Below are 24,755 nucleotides of genomic sequence, written 5' to 3'. Positions count from 1 at the left end.
GTATTTTACAAATGTTTACAAATTTATTGGGTCTTTTACAAACTGTAAGAGAAAAATAAAAAAAGCAATGGAAAAATTCCAAAGTCTGGCCACATGAGTTTAACCACTTCCAGTCTGGACACTTTTACCCCCTTCCTGTCCAGGCCAATTTTCAACTTTCAGTGCTATCACACTTTGAATGACAATTGCACGGTCAAGCAACACTGTACCCATATAAATTTTTTAGCATTTTTTTGAGACAGATAACGCTTTATTTTGGTGGTATTTATTCACCACTGGGATTTTAATTTTTTTTGCTATGTAAATGAAAAAGTCCAAAAATTTTAAAAGAAGTGTTTTTTGCAAATGAAAAAAAGTGTTTTTTGCAAATAAATAGTATTTCATCATAAATCTTGGCCAAAATTGATTCCATTATCTTTTTAGTAGAAAAAAAAAACAAATTAGTTTATGACCAAAAATTATAATTTTTAAACATTTTTTTTTACATTTTTTACATTTTTTTATATTATTATTTATGTTTTTTTTTTTTTTTTACATATTTGTCACCCTGGTGACACTGTACTACTTGTAGGGGGTGATGAAGATTTTTCTTTTTTACACTGATTGCTTTTACACCCATAAAGGCTGTAAAAGCAAGCATTTCTCCTTCTCTCTAGCTGCATTCTTGCAGCCATTGAGAACTTCTGAGTGAGCTGTGATTGGTCACAGCTTGTCACATGGTACAAGGCTGTTGTGAATAGCCTTGTACCATTTGACCTCTGTGATTATTCACAGATTTCACACGTAGTAAGCAATGATGTCACAAGTGACATCTTGCTTACTACTCTGCGGGCAACGGATAGCAGTGCTGCGCGCTCCCAGGGAGCGCGCACAAGCAGGGTGCGGGGAGGCCATTTATAAATGGCCACCCAAACCTGCACTGCCACCGTCCAGCCATTTATATACAACGGCCGGATGGGAGGTGGTTAAAAGTGAAGCACAGGGACTGGCAACGAAAGGGTAAAGCAGGGGTGTCAAATTGATGGCCCTTCAGCTGTTGCGGAACTACAAGTCCCATCATGCCTCTACCTGTGGGAGTCATGCTTGTAACTGTCTACCTTGCAATGCCTCATGGGATTTGTAATTCTGCAACAGCTGGAAAGCCGCCAGTTTGACACTTGTGGGTCAAAGTGTATCTAAAGTCAAAATTTATTTTTTTTGTTTTTAGTTTTTCAAGCAGTTGTTAAGGATTCCTGTTGGGTAGATTCAGTTTCTCTTTTTGTCTTGGTGACCACTGTCCTCAATTAAACAGATGACTACAATAGAAAAAAAAAACAATTAACCATTCACTGCTGTATTCAAAATGGAGAAAAAAGTTGGCTTTAAATATGTTCCAAAGAAAATATGTTAAACATGGTACATCTTTTACACAGTGCTGCTGTAGATTGCTTTTGCTGTGAAGTTAACACAAATGTAGAATCAATCAAAATGTATTCATGTGTAAGGATACATGTATTTAAAAATGTTACATTCTGCATTTCATAGCTTTACATTGAGTGACTTTTCCTTTCTATTTCATGGTAAAAGTAAGGACATTTCAGAACAGTTTACAGTGCCTATACAATATTACTTAAATATATCAGCAGATAAACCTTTATCTGCAATATACAGTAGCTTCTGTTTGCCATAGTTTCTGGCTATTTTTACATTCCCAGTGATCTTTCCCAATGCCTTAGATTTAGAGGCCTAGGTTAAGTCTCAACCATATTTTATCAAAACTAAAACATTTTTTGTGGTTTGTGAATAGGATGTTCCCACCAAATTAAAGATGAACAGATTGTATGGCCTTAAGATATAAAGGTTTACAGGTAAACCAGTAACACCTGTGAATATTTGTAATACATTATTTATTAGTGTAAGGCCTCTTTAACACGGGCGTTCCATATGTCCGTTTTTCATTTGTCCATTTACAGATGAAAAACGGCCCCCCATGTATTTCTATGGACTTGCGTATGTTAATGGTTGAACATCTCTTTACATCCATTAATGCCCGCATCCATTCACCTTGTTTTTTTTTAAATGGAAGAAAACCCTATTTTTCTTCCGCAAAAACCCCCGAAATGGATGAAAAACGGATATCAACGGATTGTATGCAGCCCGGCAGGTCAGGAAAGGGGGAGAGGGGACGAGCGAGTCCCCCCCCCCCCCTGAACCATATCAGGCCACATGCCCTCAAAATGGGGGGGGTGAGTTTTTAGTCATCAGCTGTCAGCAGGGTTCCCCACTGACAGCTGAATGTAAAAAAAAAACAATTGCCAGAAAGTAAAAAATAATAGAACAAACCGGTGTGGGGTCCTCCCTCCATCCATACCAAGCCCTTCGGATCTGGTTTGGGTATAGAGGGGAACCCCCATGCCAAAATTTTAAAAATAATGGCGTGGGGTCCCCCCCAAGATCCATACCAGACCCTTATCCGTGCATGCAGCCCGGCAGGTCTGGAAAGGGGGGAGCAAGCAAGCGGGAGCGCCCCCCCTCCTGAACCATACCAGGCCATATGCCCTCAACATGGGGGGGTGCTTTGGGGGGTGGGGAGCTCCACCCCCCCAAAGCACCTTGTCTCCATGTTGATGGGGATAAGGGCCTCTTCCCCACACCCATGGGCTGTGGTTGTGAGGGTCTGCGGGCAGGGGGCTTATCAGAATCTTAAAGCCCCCTTTAGCAAGGGGGCCCCCAGATCCTGACCCCCTCCCATGTGAATGAGTATGGGGTACATGGTACCGCTACCTAGCTCTGCTTTGTTTACATAAGCAGAGCTGTGTTCTGTCAGTCTCCTCGGTGATCTCCTGTGTTTCCTGTGTCCAATCACAGCACAGCGGCGCCCCCTATGGTGGATGTACAAAATCACGTTTATATACGTGATTTTGCATAGAACATATGCCCTGTAGCAGTAAATCTGCTGTAGGGTGGATGGTAAGTGTTTAAAGAAAAATCAAGCTGAATGTTACCAAACTACCACTAGCTGTACAATTATCTGTATAAATAACACCCTTTATACAGTAGATATGCTTTTCTTCACTCATCCAGTTACATTTGTTAGCAGAATATAAAGGGAAGTGATAGAACCTGTGATACAGGGAGAACAGCAACAAAGGTTGAGGTTAATATATATAGCCTTATCCAAATATGCTTTCCTTTATTATCATCTTGAGCAGTTACAGCAGTTCTTATGGTAAAGGTGGAGGGAGTTCTAGAAGTTAATAGTGTAGATAAGTGCAGATAAGAAGCTCTGAGAGTTGGGGGCTTTAGACACAGTAGGTAATGGAGTGTGTATGTTAGATTCAGAGAATCATTGGGTCTGTGGATTTAAAGTCTGCAGGTAATGAGTACAAATTAAACTTGGTGCCCTGGTTCATATCCTGCACAAGTGGCCAGGCTTGTCAAGCTATGGCATTCTACAGAATGTTGCATGCCAAAGAACAGGGATCCATTGTATTTTTCTTGTTTCCAAAACACTATTATACCCTAAGTCAAAATCCTAATGCTGATGTCTTGGGCAATTTCTATCATTTCTATAATGTTAACATTAGCCTGTGCTTTGTCTATGCTGGTTAACAGCTTTACGTCAATACTGGACCCATACAATTACATATACTTACCTTCCATTCTCTCCCAAACCAGACTCTTCACACTCACCTGCAAGTGTTGGCTGTCTGAGCAGCCAGTCAACAAGCACCAGTGCTGTCAAATGGTCTGGAGGGGTGTGAGTTACATTGTTCCACATACCTGCTTGGGCAAAATACAGGTTTGTTGAAAGGAGGCTATAGCCATATGAAGATTGTAGACTACAATGCAGTAAAGTGCCCCTATCTACTGACCTTGAGGTGTCTGGACATTCACCTCTCCATGATAGTGTGAATTTTTATCTGACAAGTTAAAGAAAGCTTTTGGGAGATAGAAAATGCCTGCAAGTTCAAGTCCACAGCCTTTGCTTTCTTTCCCAAGCTGTAATGCCAAAAATGTATGGTTGTGATAAGCACATTCATTTTACTAATTGATTGTTGTACTTTTGGTGAAAAGAAGGAAATCTGCCTCTCATTCAGTTTGAATACATTTTATGCATTGATAAATGTGTTTTATGTTGAATATTACTTATGTGTTTTTTTTATGTATTTATTTTGTATTTGTATAGCATACCACAGTTTTGCAGTGTGTATATTTCATCACATTTATTATCATTATGTATAAACTTTTCATTACAAAGCATACAACATTATTCCAGTGTATAGAGTTTATTATGCAGAATTAATAACTGAATTATTGCAATGTAACTCAGTATTTATTGTGTAATGCTGCATGTTTATTAAATTATTTTTAGAGACTGTGGACACTTGGTGATGATAATGATGCAGAGGGGTCAAGCTTACTGTCCACACTCATTTCTTTGCTGTTGCTGGTAAATTTTTGTTCACAGACAAGAAAGCTGCCTGCAGAGAGAGAATTTTTATTTTTGAATCTTGCAAGGACTTGACAAAAAGTATCCCGTCAGGTCGTGTACGTATATTTGACAGACTGGTGGCCTCTGAAGGGATCAGAGGTACGACCACCCCGTAAGATCATTTGTGGTGGGGGAAGGATGTTTGCTTCTTCTTCGGTCTAAGGGAACAAACATCCATTGAAAGCTGGGGAACTGCTTTCTTCTCATTTACTCACAAATGTCTTGGGGTTAAGATATGCCCAAAGCATTTGTTTTCAAGACTTTATAACTTCAACTAACCACAAGGGAATTTCAGACTGTTACTTTTTAACACATTTTAAACTTACTCCAGCAAGCATCCCTTAAGATCATGTCATTATCTACGTTTTCTGTATCTTGACATCAAGCTCTGTCCAAAATATTTTGGAGCTCATCTACACAAAAAATTATAGGGGGACTCAGGTTAACCTTAAGCTAGCAACTACAGTATTGTTTGCCTGGGTACACACGTAGAAAGTTTTTTTCATTCAAGCCAGTGGGCTGAACGAAAAAACAAAATGAGAGGTTGCCATGCTTTCTAAGTGATGTTAGTGCGGCAATCTCCCCTGCTAAACTATTGTGTTCAGCACAATGTGTGTGAACACATTGATCAGCGCTTGCAGCCATTGGCTGCCAGTGCTGATAAAATGCTGGTTTTCCAGCATGCTCTGTATGAAAGCGAGCTGTACACATGGGTGGAAAGTCGGCTGGTTCCTGTCCAACTGACCATTTCAGATGATTTTTGGCCCGTGTGTGCCCAGCTTAAAGCTATTGCTTACCTAGTCTGTGGTCACTATAGGAAAATAGTAAAAGTTTAAAATACTGGCCTTCTGAATCAATAGGTTGAGTTCCTAGTGTTTACTATGTTCCCTTTGTTTTAGTACATGGTAAAATAGAAATCTTAGGAATTTCAGAAATACCTATGGAGTGTTCTATATCCTATTTCTTTCCTTTGGTAGATATTCTTTTTTACATTTATTTCATAATCAGTAATGTTATTATCATGTAATTACATTACAACAGAGCTAAATTTGAGGTATCTGAAACAGTGCAAGGTTAAGTCAAATTCCATTGTTAATGCAAATGTAGCTTTACTTAGGCGGATCCTTTAAATGCTTTTTGATAGTTTATTAGTAAATATTTAATTAGAACAAGACAGCATAGGCAGTGGTTCAGTGAATCAGTGATTCATATTCTTAAATGTGTCCATTAACCCTGGCTGGTATAAGTATATGGCAGTTAGGAAAAGTCAATGGGCAAAAAACTTGAGTCTCATGGTCAAGGGCATACTGTACATTATAGATAGAATTGATTTTTATGTCATGCCAATGACAATATTGTTAAAATGTGTAAACAAAACCACAAAACTATGCCCAACTGACATTACATGTCATTATTGAGAACTATCAAGATTGATCAAGTGTACCTTTTTAATAATAAGCCATGGGCTGTGTTAATAAAGCCTCACTAAAGTTTTTGAAAACAAAAACTTGTGGAAGCAATGGTCTCTCTGCAGCAGTCTGAAATGCTGCCTGTCTGTTTAGAGCTATCAAAGCCACAAAGCCCATGGGCCCTGCTGATTGCCTGATTGCAGAGCTGTACTTCTGAACATGAACAGTGGTCCTTCTATGGAGCTTACTGCCAGGAGTGAGAAGTCTGTGCAGGTGCTGGGGAGCAATTAAACTCCTAACAATAGCAACAACTGTACATTTAGGCCTCATGCACACAGGGCATTTTTGGGGCCACTTTTAGGGGTGTCAGGCTTTTTTTTTACTGCTTCTAAACAGCTCTCCATGTTATCCTATGTAGACTTTTAGAAGCTTTTATTAGCTGTAGTGTTTACCAACAGGAGAAAAAAAACCCAGGGCCGGTGCGTGGAGGAGCATCAGCGTTTTGGCAGAAAAAAACACTTGATGCGTGTAAACGTGGCAAAACAAGCCTAAGTGCGTTTTGCGCTTGAGTGTTCGTTCATTTCAATGGCCAGAATAAATTATTTATTAATAATAATAATAATAATAATAATAATTTATTATTAATAATTATTTATTCTGGCCATTGAAATGAATTAATGCCCAAGTGCCTGATGCTTCTAAACACACCTAAACACTTGTAAAAGCGTTAGATATCTTTATAAGCGTCAGGCATTTTTTTGCCAAAATGCTGCTGTGCATGAGGCCTTAAGCTTTCTGCTCAATATTTTATGTATCTACCTATGTTTATCTGTGTATCTACTAGAAAAGGTTAAGGTGGTAAGGAACTTGTTTTTTTCAGAGCTATTTGAACTTGCAAAGCATTAATGCCACCTTAATGCCTGTGAAATTGTAATAAAAAAATAGAGGAAGAATAAAAAATGAAACGTCTTTTTAACTGTGAAAAACATATAAAAACGTTTTTTAAAAAACTTAATTTTGAACATATTAAATGACAACTCCCTTCAGGAACAATGATGACTAATAAGCCCTTAAAGGATGACACACAAGATAAAACTTTTAAGCATTGCCTTGTGTCGTCTCTAATTAATTGCTATTCATTTGCATTATGCATTGCCATGACATAGCTTTTTCTGTATATGTCAAGACCAATCTGTCAGTTCAGATCTGAAGCTCTGACCAGGTCTGCTGGATAATGACATCTGACACATTCCTATTTTAGTGGATGCCTCTCTCTGGAATGGCTGCTGTTAAGAATCCTTCTTTATGCAAAAACACTGTTGACCTTCTGAAAATTGCTCTCCATCTTCTCATCTTTACTTTAGATCTAATGGTGGCAGTATGCATATTTAATATTAATTAATTTTCCTAGTAAACTGGTCTATAGCCATCTCCTTTTTACATATTAATAACTTTTAAATTTATGAATTGATCCCGAATGTATAAACTGATTTAGTAGGATTTATTATATTGTTCTTCAGGGCTGTACAACTATGCTAATCTTTAAATAAAAAAACATGTTACCTGCAACCTTGTATTTTCCTAATCTGTAGAAACATCAACAGCGTTTAAGTTTAGCTTCAGTTTTCTAAATAATATATATTAAAATCTGATCATTTTTGAAAATGCATTAAAATGGAACAAATTAATTCATGATAATAAACAAATATTTATGTTACCTGCAGAGTCATATGTGTACAAGGTTACAGGCTAACATGGTTTTGCATGATATGCTTTGCTTGATTTACCAGTAATTTTGGTAATTTTGGTGCCACATAATGTGCTGTTTTTCAAAGGGGTAACAACACTTTTTTCTCACAAACAGACAAAGATGAATGTTCAAAAGAAAATGGAGGTTGCCAACATGAATGCATCAACACAATTGGCAGCTATGTTTGCCAGTGCCGCAATGGATTTGTACTCCATGAGAACAAGCATGATTGTAAAGAAGGTAGGAGTCCCAAGGAAACCATTGCAATGCTAAATTGTGTACACCAGTAAAGAGAACTAAACGTTTTCTTTACATTAGAGTGCTGTAAGCAAAGCAATTAATTTGCTAAAAGTCAGTGAATAGCATAGTAGGTATCTACAGATTGCTCTGGAGTTAAAAATATTTGGATTAGCATTTTAAAATGAAAATAAACAGCTTCTATTTAACTATAGTGCAGCAAAGGGAATAAAATACACCAGTGTTTCCTCGCAATGTTTTTTTTTCTTTTTTTTACAAATTTTGATCCATTGATCACTGATGGTACACATTTTCATCCTGATGGTACATGGCAGAGAGTAGCACCTAGATGAGGTTCTGGACACTTCTGGTCTACAATGTGTTTAAATATGTCCCTTCTTCTGCCTGGCAAATTAAAGTACTCTGATTATGGCTGAATTTGATAAATATATATATATATATATATATATATATATATATATATATATATATATATGCATTGTTTAATTGGATAGATATTAAATATTACAAATTATTATCTTGTATATTTATATGCAGCCAGCAGGTGGAGCTCAAAGCTCTTTATACCATGTTTTTTAGTTTACACCTTCTGTTGGTAAAAACCTGTTGTTGTAAAGCTTAAACACTCAAGAGGTAATTTACACAATATTGTATTCTGTTCTCTCTGTGTCCTCTCTGACAGCTCTGTGCAAAGTTTTAGTTACAGATATCATGCCTGAAAGGCAAGAAACACTGCTGTACTCTTTTTATAAAACCCAGAGTACTCTGGGGAATATGGTGTTTGTTTACTAAAGGCAAACAAATTGTTCACTATGCAAGAGAAGTTGCATTTAGCAAGGACATTTTCCCTGGACCTTACTAAATGTGGTGAGACTTTGCTTTGAAAAGAACACCCAATCACATGCAATTAAAAAAACATCTTTGCTTGGACATAATGGGATTAAGGAAGTCAGCAGAGCTTCAATTTATTTACTAAGCTCTGGGGAAAATTCCCTTGCAAAGAGCCAAGACCCTGGCCCAAATATCTGAACAGCAGGTTTACAAGTGGCACCTGGAAATGACAAAGTAGTAAATATTTAAATTTGGGAAATATTGTGCTACACCATCAACCAGAACTGTTCTACAAAATACAAGTGAGCTTGAACATTTAAAGAATTCCAGGCATGGTATATTTTACATAGTATAGCTATGCATATACTACACCTGGAAGCTGGAAATCTCTGAAGTAGACATCACTACTCAAGGTAATTCCAGGTATTGTGCTGAGTACTGAGATGCCAGCCTGATGCATTCTGAATACAGGAGGTGGACCACTCAGCACAGATACCATTCAGAGAATGCGTTGCATTTTCTGGATAAATGCAAAGACATCTCTGATTGGTCAAGGTGATGAGGCGGGGTGGTGATGTCACACTCTCTGTCAGGGCAGGGCTGTGGAACGGACAGGTAGGCCTAGTGGCAGGGTAATGCACTGGCTGACGACAACCACCACCAACAGACCGAAGTCCCTCAGGGCGCGGAGTCTAAGTCCCAGGCTGCCCTTCACCAGGGCTCCTGATGGTGGGGATGGACTTGACGCAGCTAGGAACCAGGTCGCGGCCCCCGAGACACCCCGGCTGCGGTAATGGCCGCCGCCAAAGGCGTGTAGCTGGTGAGAATGACAATAGCGTAGTCAGACAAGCCGGGTCAACAACAACGGGACAAAACAGTACAGAACAGTAGACAGAGAATCACAGGTCACGGGCCGGGTTCAGCAACGGAAGGTCAGATCAAAGGGAAACACAGAGAATGGTCTTAGTCACAAGCTGAGTCAGAATACCAGAAGAGTCACGAGCGTATACACAGAGCTGTAGCAAGACCAAGACACAAGTGCAAAGAGCATGTGCAGATCCCAGGCTTATATGTACTCAGCCACACCCCTCTGGGGGATGGACCTCAGAGACCTGAAGGCATAAAAGATTCCCATCATGCTCAGCAGAAATCCAAGATGGATGCCAGCACATGGAGTAACATAACCTCTGGGAAAAGGTAGGACCTTGACACTCTCCCCCTTGTCCAATCAGAGAATGCTTTGCATTTATTCCGAAAATAAAAAGCATTCACGAGAATGGCACCCATGCAGTGACGAAACTCCTGTGTTCACAATGTATCAGGCCTGGTGCTCAGCACAGGACTCAAAAGCTAGTGGAGATCCTCGGGGAAGCAGTGTCTACGTCCGTGATTTCCAGCTTTCAGGGGCATTGGCCAGGTATGGTATATACATGCTCATATTGGCCCAAACTGGACCAATGTAACCACAGTATGTAAAAATATACCATACCTGGAATTCATCTTTAAGCATAAAAAAGTTTATATAGCATCTGAGCAATAAAAGACAAGCCACTTACAATATAAGTGAACCAAAAATATGATTTACAGGCTGTTTGGATAGTATAGACATACCAATGCCTTTACTGTGATTAAAATATTGTGTACACCTTCATTAACATTTTAATAATATACATCTCCCCTGCCTAATATCTTGACTAACTTTTCTGTGAATTGAAATTTACTGTAAATTAAATCATTTCTTATCTTACACAGCTGAATGTGAACATAGAATTCATAGTCCGAATGGATTTATAACAAGCCCCAACTGGCCAGACAAGTATCCAAGTCGTAAGGAATGTACTTGGGAAATAAGTGCCACTCCAGGTCATAGAGTTAAGCTAGTAAGTACTTGTATGTGTTCACCTTATTTAAGGCTAGGAATACTACTGTGAAAATATAAAATTGTGGTAAAAGGCATGACACAGTAAAATTGATTACAAAGCTGCCTTTCTTTCTCTGTTCCTTTTTTTCTTTTAATAAATACCTGTAATGTGGTCTTCTAGTTTTGCACAGCAGAACAAACAGCAGAGTTATTGCTGGAACACAAGGTGAGATATCTCACTGAAAATCACCTAAGATGATAGATACAAAAAGGACTCGACCCCTGCTTGAATTTTATCATTCACACACATGATCAAGTATCTACCTAAGAAATTCTAGGCATAACAAATCTATGTACCAATCAAAATTTGCTCGGCCATATTCATGTCAATTGGTCACAAATCACACATTTCATCAAAGCAGAATTTTAAAGTTTTTTGATAGGGTTGCTGTCTAAGGCTAATTTTTAATTTCTCAACATTCGGTACCATTCTGGACATGGGATGAAGGTGATGGAAATGATGTGGGTACAATGTACATACACACACAGTATAAAGTTTTAGACTGATTGGAGACTGTTATCATAGACTTATGGGAAGAGTGTTTCTCTTGGTGGAACAGTGTTGAATGGTCCCCCCCCACCTTCAAGACAACATGTCTCTGTCAGACTCATCATCAAAGTTCTAGCTTCCATGTTGGGCCTGCAAAGGTTTAGGTAACCAACCAGTTCACAATCTCTGCTGTGGCTAATGGCTCTGCTGAACGTCTGTTGTAAGTGTCAGCAAAAAAAAAAATCACAGACAATCTTACATGCATGGGTAGCCATTGAGTGATCTAAGGGGAGAGCTACAGGCTATCCATTTTGCTAAAAATATATGGTTACCAGATCTTCAAAGTATCAGTTCTTTTACCATGACTGAAATTCTTGGTGATCTTCAGATGTAACCATTTTGGTTTGTTCCTCCTTAATAAGGCCGTTTCTGTAAGATATACTAGAGGATAATGGTGTCAGACGTATGCTGTGTTTTGTCTATTGGTAAAGTATGTGGTATACAATATAATAATGAGCTATAAAAGGATTTAGCATTCAGTTGTCAACGCTTGCATTTAGTTAACACAGTAAGAAATGAAACAATAATCCTTACTTATCAAATTATCAAATGAAAGAACAGTGTTAGGTAGGCCATAGACAGTGCAAATTTCTTTCCTGGGACCACAGTCAGTGTTGATGGGGGAATCCCTCCCACCGAGCCATTGTGTTCTCTCAGTGGGGACATGGGAAAAGCCGTCCCTGCTGGGAAAGACAGGGATTATTGCTAGTGGCTATAACAGTCGCTAGTGATAAGCGCATGTAAAATCCAGCAGCCTGGTTGTACTCAAGTTGATCGATCAATCAATTTGGATACATTCATATATGGTGTGAATCGTCTATGGTCAGCTTAAGTTGCCCATTACAGTAAATATTTCCCTAGTAGAATATAAGGAAGAATCTTATTGCTTGTTACATGCGAAAAAAAACAATTTTCATTCACACTCTTTGTTATACAAGGCCTAGTGTGCAGAGAGCAGCTGTTTTTGAGATAAATTGTCCATGTTTTTATTATCAGAAACTATATGTTATCAATGTATGTGAAAAACCTTGTGAGCTGCTATGCAATTGTATCTAATTAATTGCTGCTAGCACCAAACACAATCCCATGAATTTATGTGCTAAAGTAAATATCAATATAGTGGTGCGCTCATACTACTAATTCTACACTAATAGCGTAATGTTATTACCCAATACATTAAAGAGAAATAAATCCAACAATCAATCAAAGTGAAATACATGTACATATATAAAATATTCTTAATAAAAATGTCCGTGTAATGAAGTCCCATACATCTTCCAGTGCTTTTTGTGTCCCGCAGGGACCCGATGCATTGCTCCCAGACAAACTCCAATCTCTCTTCTCCTCTATTTCATATTCTGCTAAGGTTCTGTGCCTCTTCCCTTATTCAATACAACCAGATTACATAAGGGGGAGGACAGAAAATACCCACATAGTTTATTTATCCCAAACCATAGGAGATTAACTCACATTAAAAAGGTGCTTACAGCGCACCACACATATCATGCTTAAAAACAACAGAGCAGACAATCGTGCATATCGGGATTCAGAACGGTATAGTTACTACTCACGCCTACTCCTGGAGCGCCATGACATCATATTCCCTTCCCTCAAAAAGATCAGAGGTATTCAGGTGGGAGCACATCCAGTGGGGGAAATCACAATTTTAATGCAGTAGAAGCTCACTTGTTGGTGAATGTCACTAATGTGATTAAGAAGAAATGTTAAGCTTTGAAGCACTGGAAGATATATGGGACTTCATTACACGGACATTTTTTAAAGGATATTTTATATATGTGCATGTATTTCAGTTTGATTGATTGCTACTATTTTTCTTTTATGTCTTGGGTAATAACATGATCCTATTAGTGTAGAATAGTATAAGCGCAGCACTATATTGGTATTTATATATTATCAATGTAAGGGGGTAATTCACCAACATTATGGGCTCCTCACATTTCGATTCTGATTAACAGTAAATGTGAAATTTCTAGCGATAGTCAGAAAATTAAGCTATTTGAGGTGGAGATAGAATACTGATTTATACAGAATTTTGAAAGTTAAGTATTCATTTAGGTAAGTAAATTGTAAATTAGCTGGTTAAAATAATACATGCATCTTGGCGGACTGGATAAAAAAATATAATATTGTTTTTGTTTATTTAAACCTAAATCCTTTAGCCTGGCTACCTAGAACACCCAAAGCAGTGAAGCACTTGAAAAAAATGTCCATCTGGCATGTACTAAATCCGGTCGTGCTTGTTAACATTTTTTAAGATTTGATCCATAGGAAAACCCTGTGCACTATGCAGTTTGTGTTGTAGCTCAATTCATGAATACGATGTCAGATCAAATTTTATGCTTATGGTGACACAGGATATTTCATTAAGCCTCTCAGCTGTACAAACATAAGGCTATATCTTATATTATGTAATCTACTTTCACGCTAGGCATTCAGTGAATTTGAGATTGAGCAGCATCAGGAATGTGCATATGACCACCTAGAAGTTTTTGATGGTGAAACGGACAAGTCATCCATCTTGGGAAGATTATGTGGTAACAAAATTCCAGAGCCTTTAATTGCTACAGGAAATAAGATGTTTCTTCGTTTTGTGTCTGATGCATCAGTACAAAGGAAAGGATTTCAAGCCACTCATTCCACAGGTCAGTGAAATATTAATTAATTTAGTTTGCTGCCCCTGAATAAATATAATAATTCTGGGAAGATTCACCGCATCGTGTACATGGTCAAGCACAGACTGACCCTCCAAGCATTTACCCCTCAGTACAGATGCACCCCCCTCCACGAACACAAACCCCTCAGCAAAGGCTCCCCCCAACACAGACTGATCCCCCTAGCATAGACTACTCAGCACAGAAAGATTCCCCCCCCCCCAACACAGACCCCTCAGTATAGGTGGAGTTCTCCCCCCAGTACAAATTTCTGAGTACAGACACCCTCCCCCAGCACAAATCTCTCAATACAGACTGACTCCCTTAACATGACTAAATCCCCCCCAGACTGACCCCTCAGTACAGCTTCCCCCCATCTCTACCTGTACAGACACCTCAGTACAGACAACCCCCATTTCCCTCCCCCACATCCCAGGGCAGAACCCTCAGTACAGGCACCCACCTCCCTAAACTAACTCACTAGAGTACTATATGCAGTGGTAGCTCAGAGTGATGGGAAATCCTTTTTTCAACTCTGTCATATGAGCAGTACATCATAACGCTACAAAAAAAAAAGGAATGGCAGGCAGCCACAGCTCCCCAGCAAGTCTGCACCTGGTGCAGACCACAAACCCCCCCTTATAATGCCACTGGATATACAGTATATATTACTCTTTTCAGCTATCACATTTTTTCTTTAACAAAAAAACCTGCTAAACAATCAATTAAAAATAAGTATGAGTGTGATTATTTTAATATTATAATGCAGCGCACTAAGATAATAATTATTTATGTCTGTCGTGTGCTGACTGTAGAGTGGTCATATCGTATAGTCCCAATATTCCGCTATGTCCATGCTACTGCCAATGGCAGCAGCTTTGATTTGACCTGTCCACAGTAGCTGCTTCTGAGCTAGAGGTGTAATAAATGTTATTTATTAAGGTGATTATTTCCATGCAGTAGCTTACAATATGAGTTATGCCAAAAGGGTTCAAAAGGCTGATTTTCTCCATCTGTTTAAGGGGTTCTGATGCCTCAGAGCAAATAAAAAATAAATGGCCAAAAAAATACCAGCCTTTAAAATAGCAGTAAACCAGTGATACATTTTAAGCAATTCTTTAGTATCCGCACTTCAATTCTGATATAAATATTGGAATCTCTGGGTAAGCATTATTAAGTAAAACAGACAATAAACACTGCCATTCTGGTAACATTCACCTTGCCTGGTTAGTAATTGTGGCCACAAAAATTGCATTACACTGACATCTAGTGGGTAAATAGCTTTTTCAGTCTATTTGAATCCTCCAACTCCTATTAATAGATCTACGGTGAGTCATTTATTTACCTCTCAAAGTATTTCTACACTTCTGCTAGCTAAGTATACTTTATTTATTTACTTGTAGATGTTACATATACAATGTCCATGGTGCATTTTATTTAAAGCTTAACGTCAAAAATTATTCTCTCTGTGACCACAAAAGAAGTGACAGTCAGAATACACCCAGCAAATAGAATATGCTATCCAATTTTCTATCCAATTATTTAAACTAAAGTGAATTTTAAATAACTGTTGAGGTTTGAAATTTTAATCCTATCACTAGGACCAACAGAAGGATTAGTCATTTCACATCACAAGTTTAGGAACTCAAGGAACTTCCTGTCCCAAAAATCACAATAAAAAAATCTGGCCAGCGATTATGTACGTTACATTATAAACTCAAAGCCAAAATGTTGTTTTAAACAGAGCAGGGACTGTTAGAGCCTATATTGGGTTTTTTTGCCATCTGTTTCTTTTGGGGAGACTTCCCTTCATTCCTGTCAGGAGTGGAAGGGAAAATCTCTCCAAAAAGGACACAGACAAGGCACAGGTAGGGTTAGAGCTGCAAAGTGTTTTTTTGCTGTCTGCACTACCCTTTGCAAGTGACAATCCGCAGAGGACCTAAGGAAAAATCTTCCCAATGAGGTCAAAGCCAGGAAAAAAACCTGATTGAAATTTGAGCTCTTCTCTATACAATCCAAAATGATTTTTAGCTGGAGTTAGGCTTTAACATGTTCTTGCCCACCAAAATGTTCCTCAACATGATGCCCTATATTAGAGATATGTTCTAAACATTCTTCTCTTTGAGAGTTTAGTACAACCAGTGTTTTTTGACTTTCAAGCCAAGGTCCTCACTAAAGGATCGTGAAAAAATCAGCATGGTTCTTAAAGATGTGATCACTATGTCAATTCTATCTAGTTGAAAATACATTCATGTAGGATCTATTTCTTTTCATCAGAGTGTGGCGGCAGACTGAAATCAGAAACAAAGCCCAGAGACCTGTTCTCCCATGCCCAGTTTGGTGACAACAACTACCCTGTCCAAACAGATTGTGAGTGGTTGTTAGTATCTGAAAGAGGTCTTCGTGTTGAGCTAAGCTTTCCAACATTTGAGGTGGAGGAGGAAGCAGACTGTGGCTATGATTACATGGAGCTGTTCGATGGCCATGACACGTCAGCAATGAGACTGGGTCGTTACTGTGGATCAGGGGTAAGAGCATATTCGGTGATTCATCTGTCATTTATTTGGAGCAAAACCCTATTTTCTCATGCATTTCATTAGTATAAGTGTCAGGAAAAGTGTACAAAATAAAGGAAATGGCTGTCTCACCACCTCTCAAGCACTAATCAATAATGTTTTATATGCTTGATTCGGGTTTGTATTCTCTGTTGCTTTTGGCAATACAATAAATCCTTAACAGTGATGGCTTGTTGATTAATTCCCCTTATTAGCACTGAAGATCTATGTAGTGTGGCCACATGGAAGAGTCCAGAGAGAATATGTTTCTATTGTTGATATAGCAACCAATCGGCTTCTAGTTCTAATTTTTTGAAATTCACTGGAAAATTATATAAAAGACTTTGCATTTGAAAAACCATGTTCTCTCTAATTTTTATAGATCTCTGAGGGCCTTTTATCTGGGTGACTGTAGATCAAAACTCAGAACCTTCAGTCCATTGTATCTTACATATTATTCTTTACATATTAGCTTTTGAATGGACTAGCACTAGCATACAGTGGTCATACTGCATATGCTCCTGCACTGGTGCTTCAAAGAGTATCTTTTAGTCAACCATTAAATGGCTAGATATTTACTCCTATTCCATACTCCTTTTTACTAATTGCCAAGGCCCCTTTATAACGTTACCAGGATGATGTCAAGATTTTGAGGGATGGACTCCCTCTAAATGATACATCTGAAGCCAGTAATGACATTGAATGGTTCCTTGCATTAATGGGCTAGACTAGAGTAATATATAGAACCATGTAGACAGTTATTTGCTGAAGTGCTTGCTGAGACAATACTCTGGCCAGACACTAGCCAGAAAAAAGTAGGTGGATAAAGTACTGTATGATAACTGTTATTTATGTAGAAGAGGGGTTCATGACATGTTTTTGCAGCTCCTCTTATGTCTCTGTCCACACTAAACACCCAGCAACAGCACAATGGCAGCAATTGTATCCAATGTGTCCCCTCACCAATTCACCAACAGTACAAACAAATGGTAACCACCCCAACCTATAACTCACCTTTGCAGCTATGGCACACAGAGCACATGGAAGGACAACACGTAAAAAAAAAAAAAAGTTTCTGGTTCACTACCAGCCAGTGCACAACAAACTGAATCACCCTGTCGAACACGGTTAAAACAAAGGGCTTAGTTTGGTGAATTGGTGAGGGGACACATGGGATACCTTCTCTGCCCTTGTGCTATTGCTGGGTGTCCAGTGCATCCTTATACCTTTAACGAGGGGTGAGCTCACTCCAGACATTGTATATGTGCTCCAACTTTGAAGACTCTCAAAATGTATAGTTAGGACTGCAGTACACTGGGGGGGGGGACCTCTGCAGCTTACGCATACATTTGCAAATGTGTACAAATTCAAACCCTTGTTTTAATGTGAACTGTTAGACAGGGTAATTTGATTTGTTGCAGGCTGGCTGGTAAGTGAGCTGGTAATTCGTTTGTTGTTTTTTGTCATGCGTCGGCTCCTTGCTGCAAGGGCCAGGTATAGGTTGGGATGGTTGGCATTTGTTTGTACAATTACTCATGAGTGTCCTGTTCCACCTTTATTGTATTATAAGTCAACAGACTGGGGGAATATGTTCTTTGACAAAGCTGTGCTGCTAAACTGATGGAAAGCGACCTGTTTATACTTTCTGTCAGAGATACCTGGTTCATTACACTGGGATACCAGAAAACCTATGGGGGGGGGGGGGGTAAAACCATTCCAATATATTGTATGTATTTAGCTGCTTGTTTGGTGTTCAGATTTAATTTTAATAACTTTAACATTTTATAGTTGAGGCAGATATGGTTATGGATATTTTTTTTAAATGTTTATATATATTTCTCATTTCAGCCTCCAGAAGAAATTATATCCACTGGAGATGCGATACTAATTCATTTTCACACTGATGATACAATCAGCAAGAAGGGATTTCATATACGATACAAAAGTGTAAAGTATCAAGATATCCTTCACACCAAATAACACAGGAGTCCTCTGTAACCCAAGAATGGGGATAATAGGATATGTTGCGTGAACTTGCGAAAGGAAATATTTTTTTTACTAACGTTATTAGTGCAAATGTTTTATATCGTAAATAGAAATGGAAGAATCATTGCAAAGACTGCACTGATCATGTTTGGACCATGTCGTCACCTAAAAGACATTGACAAGTAGGCAGGCTGATGTCCTTTACTGACATTGAACACAGGGTATTGCATGCTGCTAGGGAGGCTATGGAGGAAATTTACACCAAAATGACCACAAATAAACATTATGTGAAATATTTCTTTCTGTTGTATTTTCCAGCAAAGTGTTAAATATAGCAATGGAAAATGGTCATTGAATCTGGTGGCATTGACCTAAAATGTTGAGCTGTTTTACATTTTGACAGTCCACAGCATCAAAATAAATACTTCAATATGTAAAAGAAAGGTCATTACAATAATTTATACTCAGTAGAAATCGTTGTAGGTCAGTTTTTGTGAATTTCCCCGTAAGCGCTTTCATACTTCGCTTGACATTTGTCAATGTTTCTTGCAAAATCAATCTGCACCGCTCACTGAAAGTCACCCCAAGGACAGCTATACCTTCTGACTATTGCCTGGAAAGAAAAAAACAAGATGAAAAAGGTCCTGCAGGCCATAGACTTACGTGTTCACAGAATTTATTAGACTTTTGTGCTTGACAGGCTGCTTATCATGCAAATAAAATGGCATACGGAATACAAAATGAGAAGATGTTTAAGAAGATGATCTGAAACCAAGTCAGGATTCCTCCATTTATTCAGTAAAACAATGATGCTTAGGACCTGGGAACCTAAAGCTTCTTTGTTTCTGCACAGACGCCTGTTTTATTTCCAAGAAACAGTTTTGTTCCATCGTTGTAACCATCATTTATATGAATGTAAATTTTCCCTCCTCTCCATTACATTCATAATGTAAATGCAATTCCGAAAAGGATGTTTTCAATTTACTGGTCTACTATGCCATGCGTTGTAATGCACTGTTCCTTTGCACCAGATGTAATCAGGGAACTGTTACTGGTTTGCAAATCTGTCATACTTCTCAGATTCCTTATTCTCCAAAGGAAAAAAAAACAGTTAATTAAACAGGAACAGTCAGCTGAATTGCGAATGCAAAACAGTTTTTCTTTCCACCTTACAAAATCAATATGTATAATGGCTGCTACTTTGTGAATAGAAAAAGTAGACTGTCATTTAAATTCTATTAAATGCAGAAGTAAGTAGTATTTGCTAAAAGGAGCCTGTTTGACCCTAACGATTACAAATACAAATGATTCTGCTTATATATGAATTGTTATTGGAAGAACTTTCTACAATGGTGCTATATCCATTAAGAAGCCACAAAGTGACATTGATGAAAAGATAAACGAGCCAATCAAGGTGGAAATATGAATGTTTCACAAGCCCTTCTGTATCTTAGTGCTGAAGTCTAAGCACATGTATGACGAAATCATTTTTCTTCAGCTCTGTGTCCTGTTCAACAACAATTGTTGCCTTAGAATTCTTGCACATGATCAAACAGATCTTCTTGTAGATACATCTGTAATTTGATACGTCATTTGACAACTTTAACATTTTAATTATATGTTACAAAAGATCTTTAAGAACATTGTAAACTTAGTCGTAGCATATACTGTAAGTATAATGCTTTCTTCATAGGTGTAATGTGTATTTTTTCTGAACTGTTATGTGCTTGTAGACCCTGTACAGCGCTTGCAATGATGATATATCTGCAAATGTCAGTTTGTATGAATGTAAATGTTCCTGATGTATGGAAAATCTTGTATGGTTGACCAGTTAAATTGTTCAGTTATGTGCCAAATTCTTTGAAACTTTTTTTTTTTTTTTGACAGTAGCAACTTTTGTTTAAAGTTGTACAATTCAGTAAAATATGAGTTTATTTAAAGATAATGGGATTGCAATTGAAACTGAGTTTGTTTTATTAAATAGAATTCTTGTTTTGATACCATTTGATGTATGTGGTTATATATATATATTGGCATCAAGCACCTGTCACCTAGATGCATTTAATTGCACTATTATTTTGAATTAAAACAGCTGTCATGAGCTGTCATATTTTCCTAAATAGGCACTCTTTCTAATGTCACTTAGTTATGTAATAAATTGTCACATGATCTTAGTAATATCCTTAGGACCTCTTTGAAGACAAGCATCCATCAATTTTCTGAATAATCTTAAAGAGCTTAGTGCATTGTTATTACTCTGGGAAGAGAATGCTTCTGGTTACCTGTCTTGTAAATTAATTCAAGCACTCTTTAACCCATTCATGTTGAAGGGTAAAAACAAATCATAATGCCTGAACACAGTTCTGCAACTTTGGCATGCATTAGTTAATCTGTACATATTATTGCAGCTACAAAAGCCTGGTACACACTAAAAGTTTGAGGTTTTTTTTTGTTAAAAAAGAAAATGACAAATTGCTGTACTAACACAAGCAATGAGCTGTTGTGTTCTGAGAGGGGGACCTCTCCCTCGCAGGGACACACTGGTCAGTGCTCGCAGCGATAGGCTGCAAGCGCTGATTGGATGCCGGCCAGATGCTGGTTCTCCAGCTTACTCTGTCGGACAGGCAGCTGTGCACATGGGCTGAAAGTCATCCAATTTCTACTGTACCAACTAATTTTGCGCAATATTCGGTCTGTGTGTACCCGGCCATAGGGCCAGTTCACACCAGTGCATTTTAGCGCAGCTGTAAAATGCTGATCAACAGAAGAACATCTGAAAAAAAATTATTTCCAATGCGTCCCATTCACACCATAACATTGCATTGCATTGCACTGAAATACAAAATGTTACAAAATGTATGTTAGTGAATGTTAGCGTGCTTTAAAACGCAGCTAAAAATGATTGAAATGTATATGCATTTTAGCACAAGTCAGTGTGTACTGGCCCTTAGTGTATCCAGCTAATATATACATTTTTTCAGGACAAACCAGGCTTTCAATTGGTGGTAAATGTAATGTATGTCTCAGTTTTGTTTGTTTTTTTTTAATCAAAGGAATACTGGCAAAAACTGGCAAAAACAGAAAAAATATATAAAAGAATAATCCAAAATATTGATGATTCAAGTGATTACACATGATTTGTTATTTGTTGTCTGTGTCCATAAAAGGACCCAAAAATAGTGCACGTTTTGCTTTTTTATCCTACCTAAAACACATTGATGCTGGTACTAAATCAAAGAATGCTTTTTTTAAAATCATACCTAAAATACACTGACCCTGACTTTTGACCCTAACCCTGACACTGACCTAGATCAAACCCTGATCTAGCTATTTTTCTCTTTATTAGGTGTTCTTGCATGGCAAGACCACTTATTGTTATCTCACATATATATTCTTATTATAGCCAAATTTACCACCCTATCTCCTCCCACAGTTTTTACACTACATAGACAAGTAATATACTGAAACGCGCGGATTGTTCCCGATTGGTGTGCTTTTACTTTGTGGAACGTTTCGCCAAATGGTTCGCGAAATATCAGCGTTTTTGTGGTGAAATTGGTCCATAGAAATGAATGGAGAAATGTTCAAAACTAGAGTGGAAGCTGACAAAAGCTAGAGTGTGAGCCATAGTCCTGATAGTTTTCACAATATGACCGTTTGTTTGCAACTCACGCCGCCCATTGACATTCATTGAAACTCCACTCTAGACACCTTTAAAGGGCAATTTCTAAACTGCGACTGTGCCTTCATTTTTAATATTTGAGAGACATACTATGCATCAAAATGTAGGTCTGGGTCTTGTGATTCTCACAATATGTAGGATTTATAGTTTTATAATTACAACCGTTTGAAGATGGCAACCGCCAGTGAAGTGAGCAAGTTGGAGCAGTTTGTTTTTAACCGCTCCTCTGCCCTTGCTGTAGAGTGAGTTGCCATAGGAACCCAGGTGTGTGAGCAGGCAGCAGAGTGACAAAAGCTATTCCGCCCACTCCAGTTGTAGACTACTGGTGGAGGCAAGAACACTTCACACAATTTCCCCAGAAATTGTAGCTTTTCTAGTTTGTATTATTATTTTTAAGTATTCTTGCATGGCAAGACCACTTACTGTTATTAAGTGTTCTTGCATAGCAGGAACACTTATTGTATTCTCACATATATATTCTTATTCTTATCTCACATATATATTCTTATTATTATAGCCAAATTTACCACCCTAACTCCTCCCACAGTTTTTACACTACATAGACAGTAATATACGGAAGCGTGCGGATTGTTCCCGATTGGTGTGCTATTACTTTGTGGAACGTTTCGCCAAATGGTTCACGAAATATCGGTGTTTTTGTGGTGAAATTGGTTACATAGGAATGAATGGAGAAATGTTCAAAACTAGAGTGGAAGCTGACAAAAGCTAGAGTGTGAGCTGAAAAATCAGGACATGATTTCTAAACTGCCATCACTCCCTCATTTTCAAGCCCACCTACACAAATCTTATATCAAAACATTCAGCTATCCCTGCTGCCACTAAAGATGTCCACGGCTAAGCCACAATCCCTAGTTTTCACAATATGACCATTTGTTTGCAACTCACGCCGCCCATTGACATTCATTGAAATTCCACTCTAGACACCTCAAATTTAAAGGGCAATTTCTAAACTGCGACTGTGCCTTCAGGCAGAGTGACAAAAGCTAGAGTGTGAGCTGAAAAATAAAAGTTGAAATGCATTTCTCACTCTATCAAGCTTGCCATGTGCACTTTTTAAATTTGATCAATCAATTGGTTAGTGTAATGTTTACTATCTTTACTCACTCCAAACACTCCATACAGTTACTCTGCCTACTCCATAAAGTTACTCTGCCCTGTCTAACCTTTTCACAGTTACTCCAGCCACTCCAACCACATAACAGTTACTCAAGCCACTCCACCCAGTTACTCTGCCCACTCCAGTTGTAAACTACTGGTGGAGGCAAGAACACTTCACACAATTTCCCCAGAAATTGTAGCTTTTCTAGTTAATAATATTTTTACACACATTGATTTGTTTACATTTTTCTCCTCTAACAAGGAGAAAAAGATAAAATGTGTTATAGAATGTATCCTGTATGTAATACAATGTATCTTTTTCTCCATTCAAGAGGAGAAAAAACACAAGGGCATGCTGAACAGTGACTGATCAATGTGATAGTCAACAAGAGGTTGTCACAGTGATCAGGTGTTGTGCAGCGTGCTCTCAGCACAAACACCCATGTGCATGTATGAGGCTCCATGAATAAGGACTTGTTCTTGAGGTCGTGTGTATGCATTCACTCACTGGGAAGTGGTAATCACTAAAAACAAATTGCATCCACTGTAGATGGACTTGTACAATGGAGAAAGCAGGTGAGTACAATCTAATGATTACACACGTGTTTCCCCGAAAGTAAGACCTACCCCAAAAGTAAGCCCTAGCAGTACTTTTTGACGTACCGCTAATATAAGCCCTCCCCCAAAAATAAGACCTACCTCCACCAGGGGAGAACTTTCCCCTGGTGGAAACTACCCAAGGCACTACCCAAGGACCCGGGGTCACTGCAGGTCCCCATGAGAGGCTCAATCCGTCCCTGTATGTGCTGCTTCTGAAATAAGGAGGTATTGAGGGGACGGACAGTGAGGCAGGCACTGCAGGCACCTCTCCTTCTCGGAGTTTCAGCAGAGGGGCGGGTCCACATCCCTGCCACGGTGCTGAAGACGGAGTGCTGGAGGGGCGGGCAAAGTATGCAGCAGGTCAATGTAATCCCATGACCCTGGTGACAGTACTGCAGCTTCATGTAGGAGGAGGGGGGAGAAAGAGGGCAAAGAAAGAGAAAAGAGAGAAGACAAGAGAGAGTGAGAGAGAGACAGAGAGAGAGATAGAAGGCAGAGAGAGAGACAAGGCAGAGAGAGAGTGAGAGAAGGCAGAGCGAGAGAGAGAGAGGGGCAGAGAGAGAGAGAAGGCAGAGAGAGAGAGAGACGGAGAGAGAGATAAGGCAGAGAGAGAGACAAGGCAGAGAGAGAGTGAGAGAAGGCAGAGCGAGAGAGAGAGAGGGGCAGAGAGAGAGAGAGACAGAGAGAGAGATAAGGCAGGGAGAGTGAGAGAGAGACGGAGAGAGATAGAGAGAAGGCATATAGACAAGAGAGAGAAGACAGAGGGGGGGCAGAGAGAGAGAGAGAGAAGGCAGAGAGAGAGAGATGGCAGAGAGAGGGACAAGGCAGAGAGAGTGAGAGAAGGCAAAGAGAGAGGGCAGAGAGAGAGAAGACAGAGAGAGAGAGAAGGCAGAGAGTATGTGTGTGTGAGTGTGTGTGTGTGTGAGAGAGAGAGGGCAGGGAGAGCGA

General features: G+C 38.8%; 1 protein-coding gene across 2 annotated transcripts in view; it reads left to right on the top strand.

The window, feature by feature from the left end:
- Window positions 1-20,409, top strand: part of TLL1 (tolloid like 1) — a 197,041-nt gene extending 176,632 nt beyond the window's left edge. Inside the window, exons 17-22 of one of the 2 annotated variants that reach the window (XM_089670357.1) lie at window positions 4,451-4,573; window positions 7,748-7,873; window positions 10,475-10,602; window positions 13,643-13,856; window positions 16,143-16,393; window positions 18,269-20,409. In XM_089670357.1, the coding sequence (XP_089526483.1) occupies window positions 4,451-4,573; window positions 7,748-7,873; window positions 10,475-10,602; window positions 13,643-13,856; window positions 16,143-16,393; window positions 18,269-18,400 (974 nt within the window). In that variant the 3' untranslated portion in view covers window positions 18,401-20,409. The remainder of the gene's footprint in view (window positions 1-4,450; window positions 4,574-7,747; window positions 7,874-10,474; window positions 10,603-13,642; window positions 13,857-16,142; window positions 16,394-18,268) is intronic. The other variant, XM_089670356.1, reaches the window with a different exon arrangement.
- The last annotated feature ends 4,346 nt before the right edge of the window (window positions 20,410-24,755 follow it).

This window comes from Staurois parvus, unplaced genomic scaffold, assembly GCF_062004578.1.
Source record: "Staurois parvus isolate SC_StPar_1 unplaced genomic scaffold, SC_StPar_1.0 ptg000090l, whole genome shotgun sequence".
Classification (NCBI taxonomy): Eukaryota; Metazoa; Chordata; class Amphibia; order Anura; family Ranidae; genus Staurois; species Staurois parvus.
Note: the sequence above shows the minus strand (reverse complement) of the source record. Positions and strands in the feature narration are given on the sequence as shown.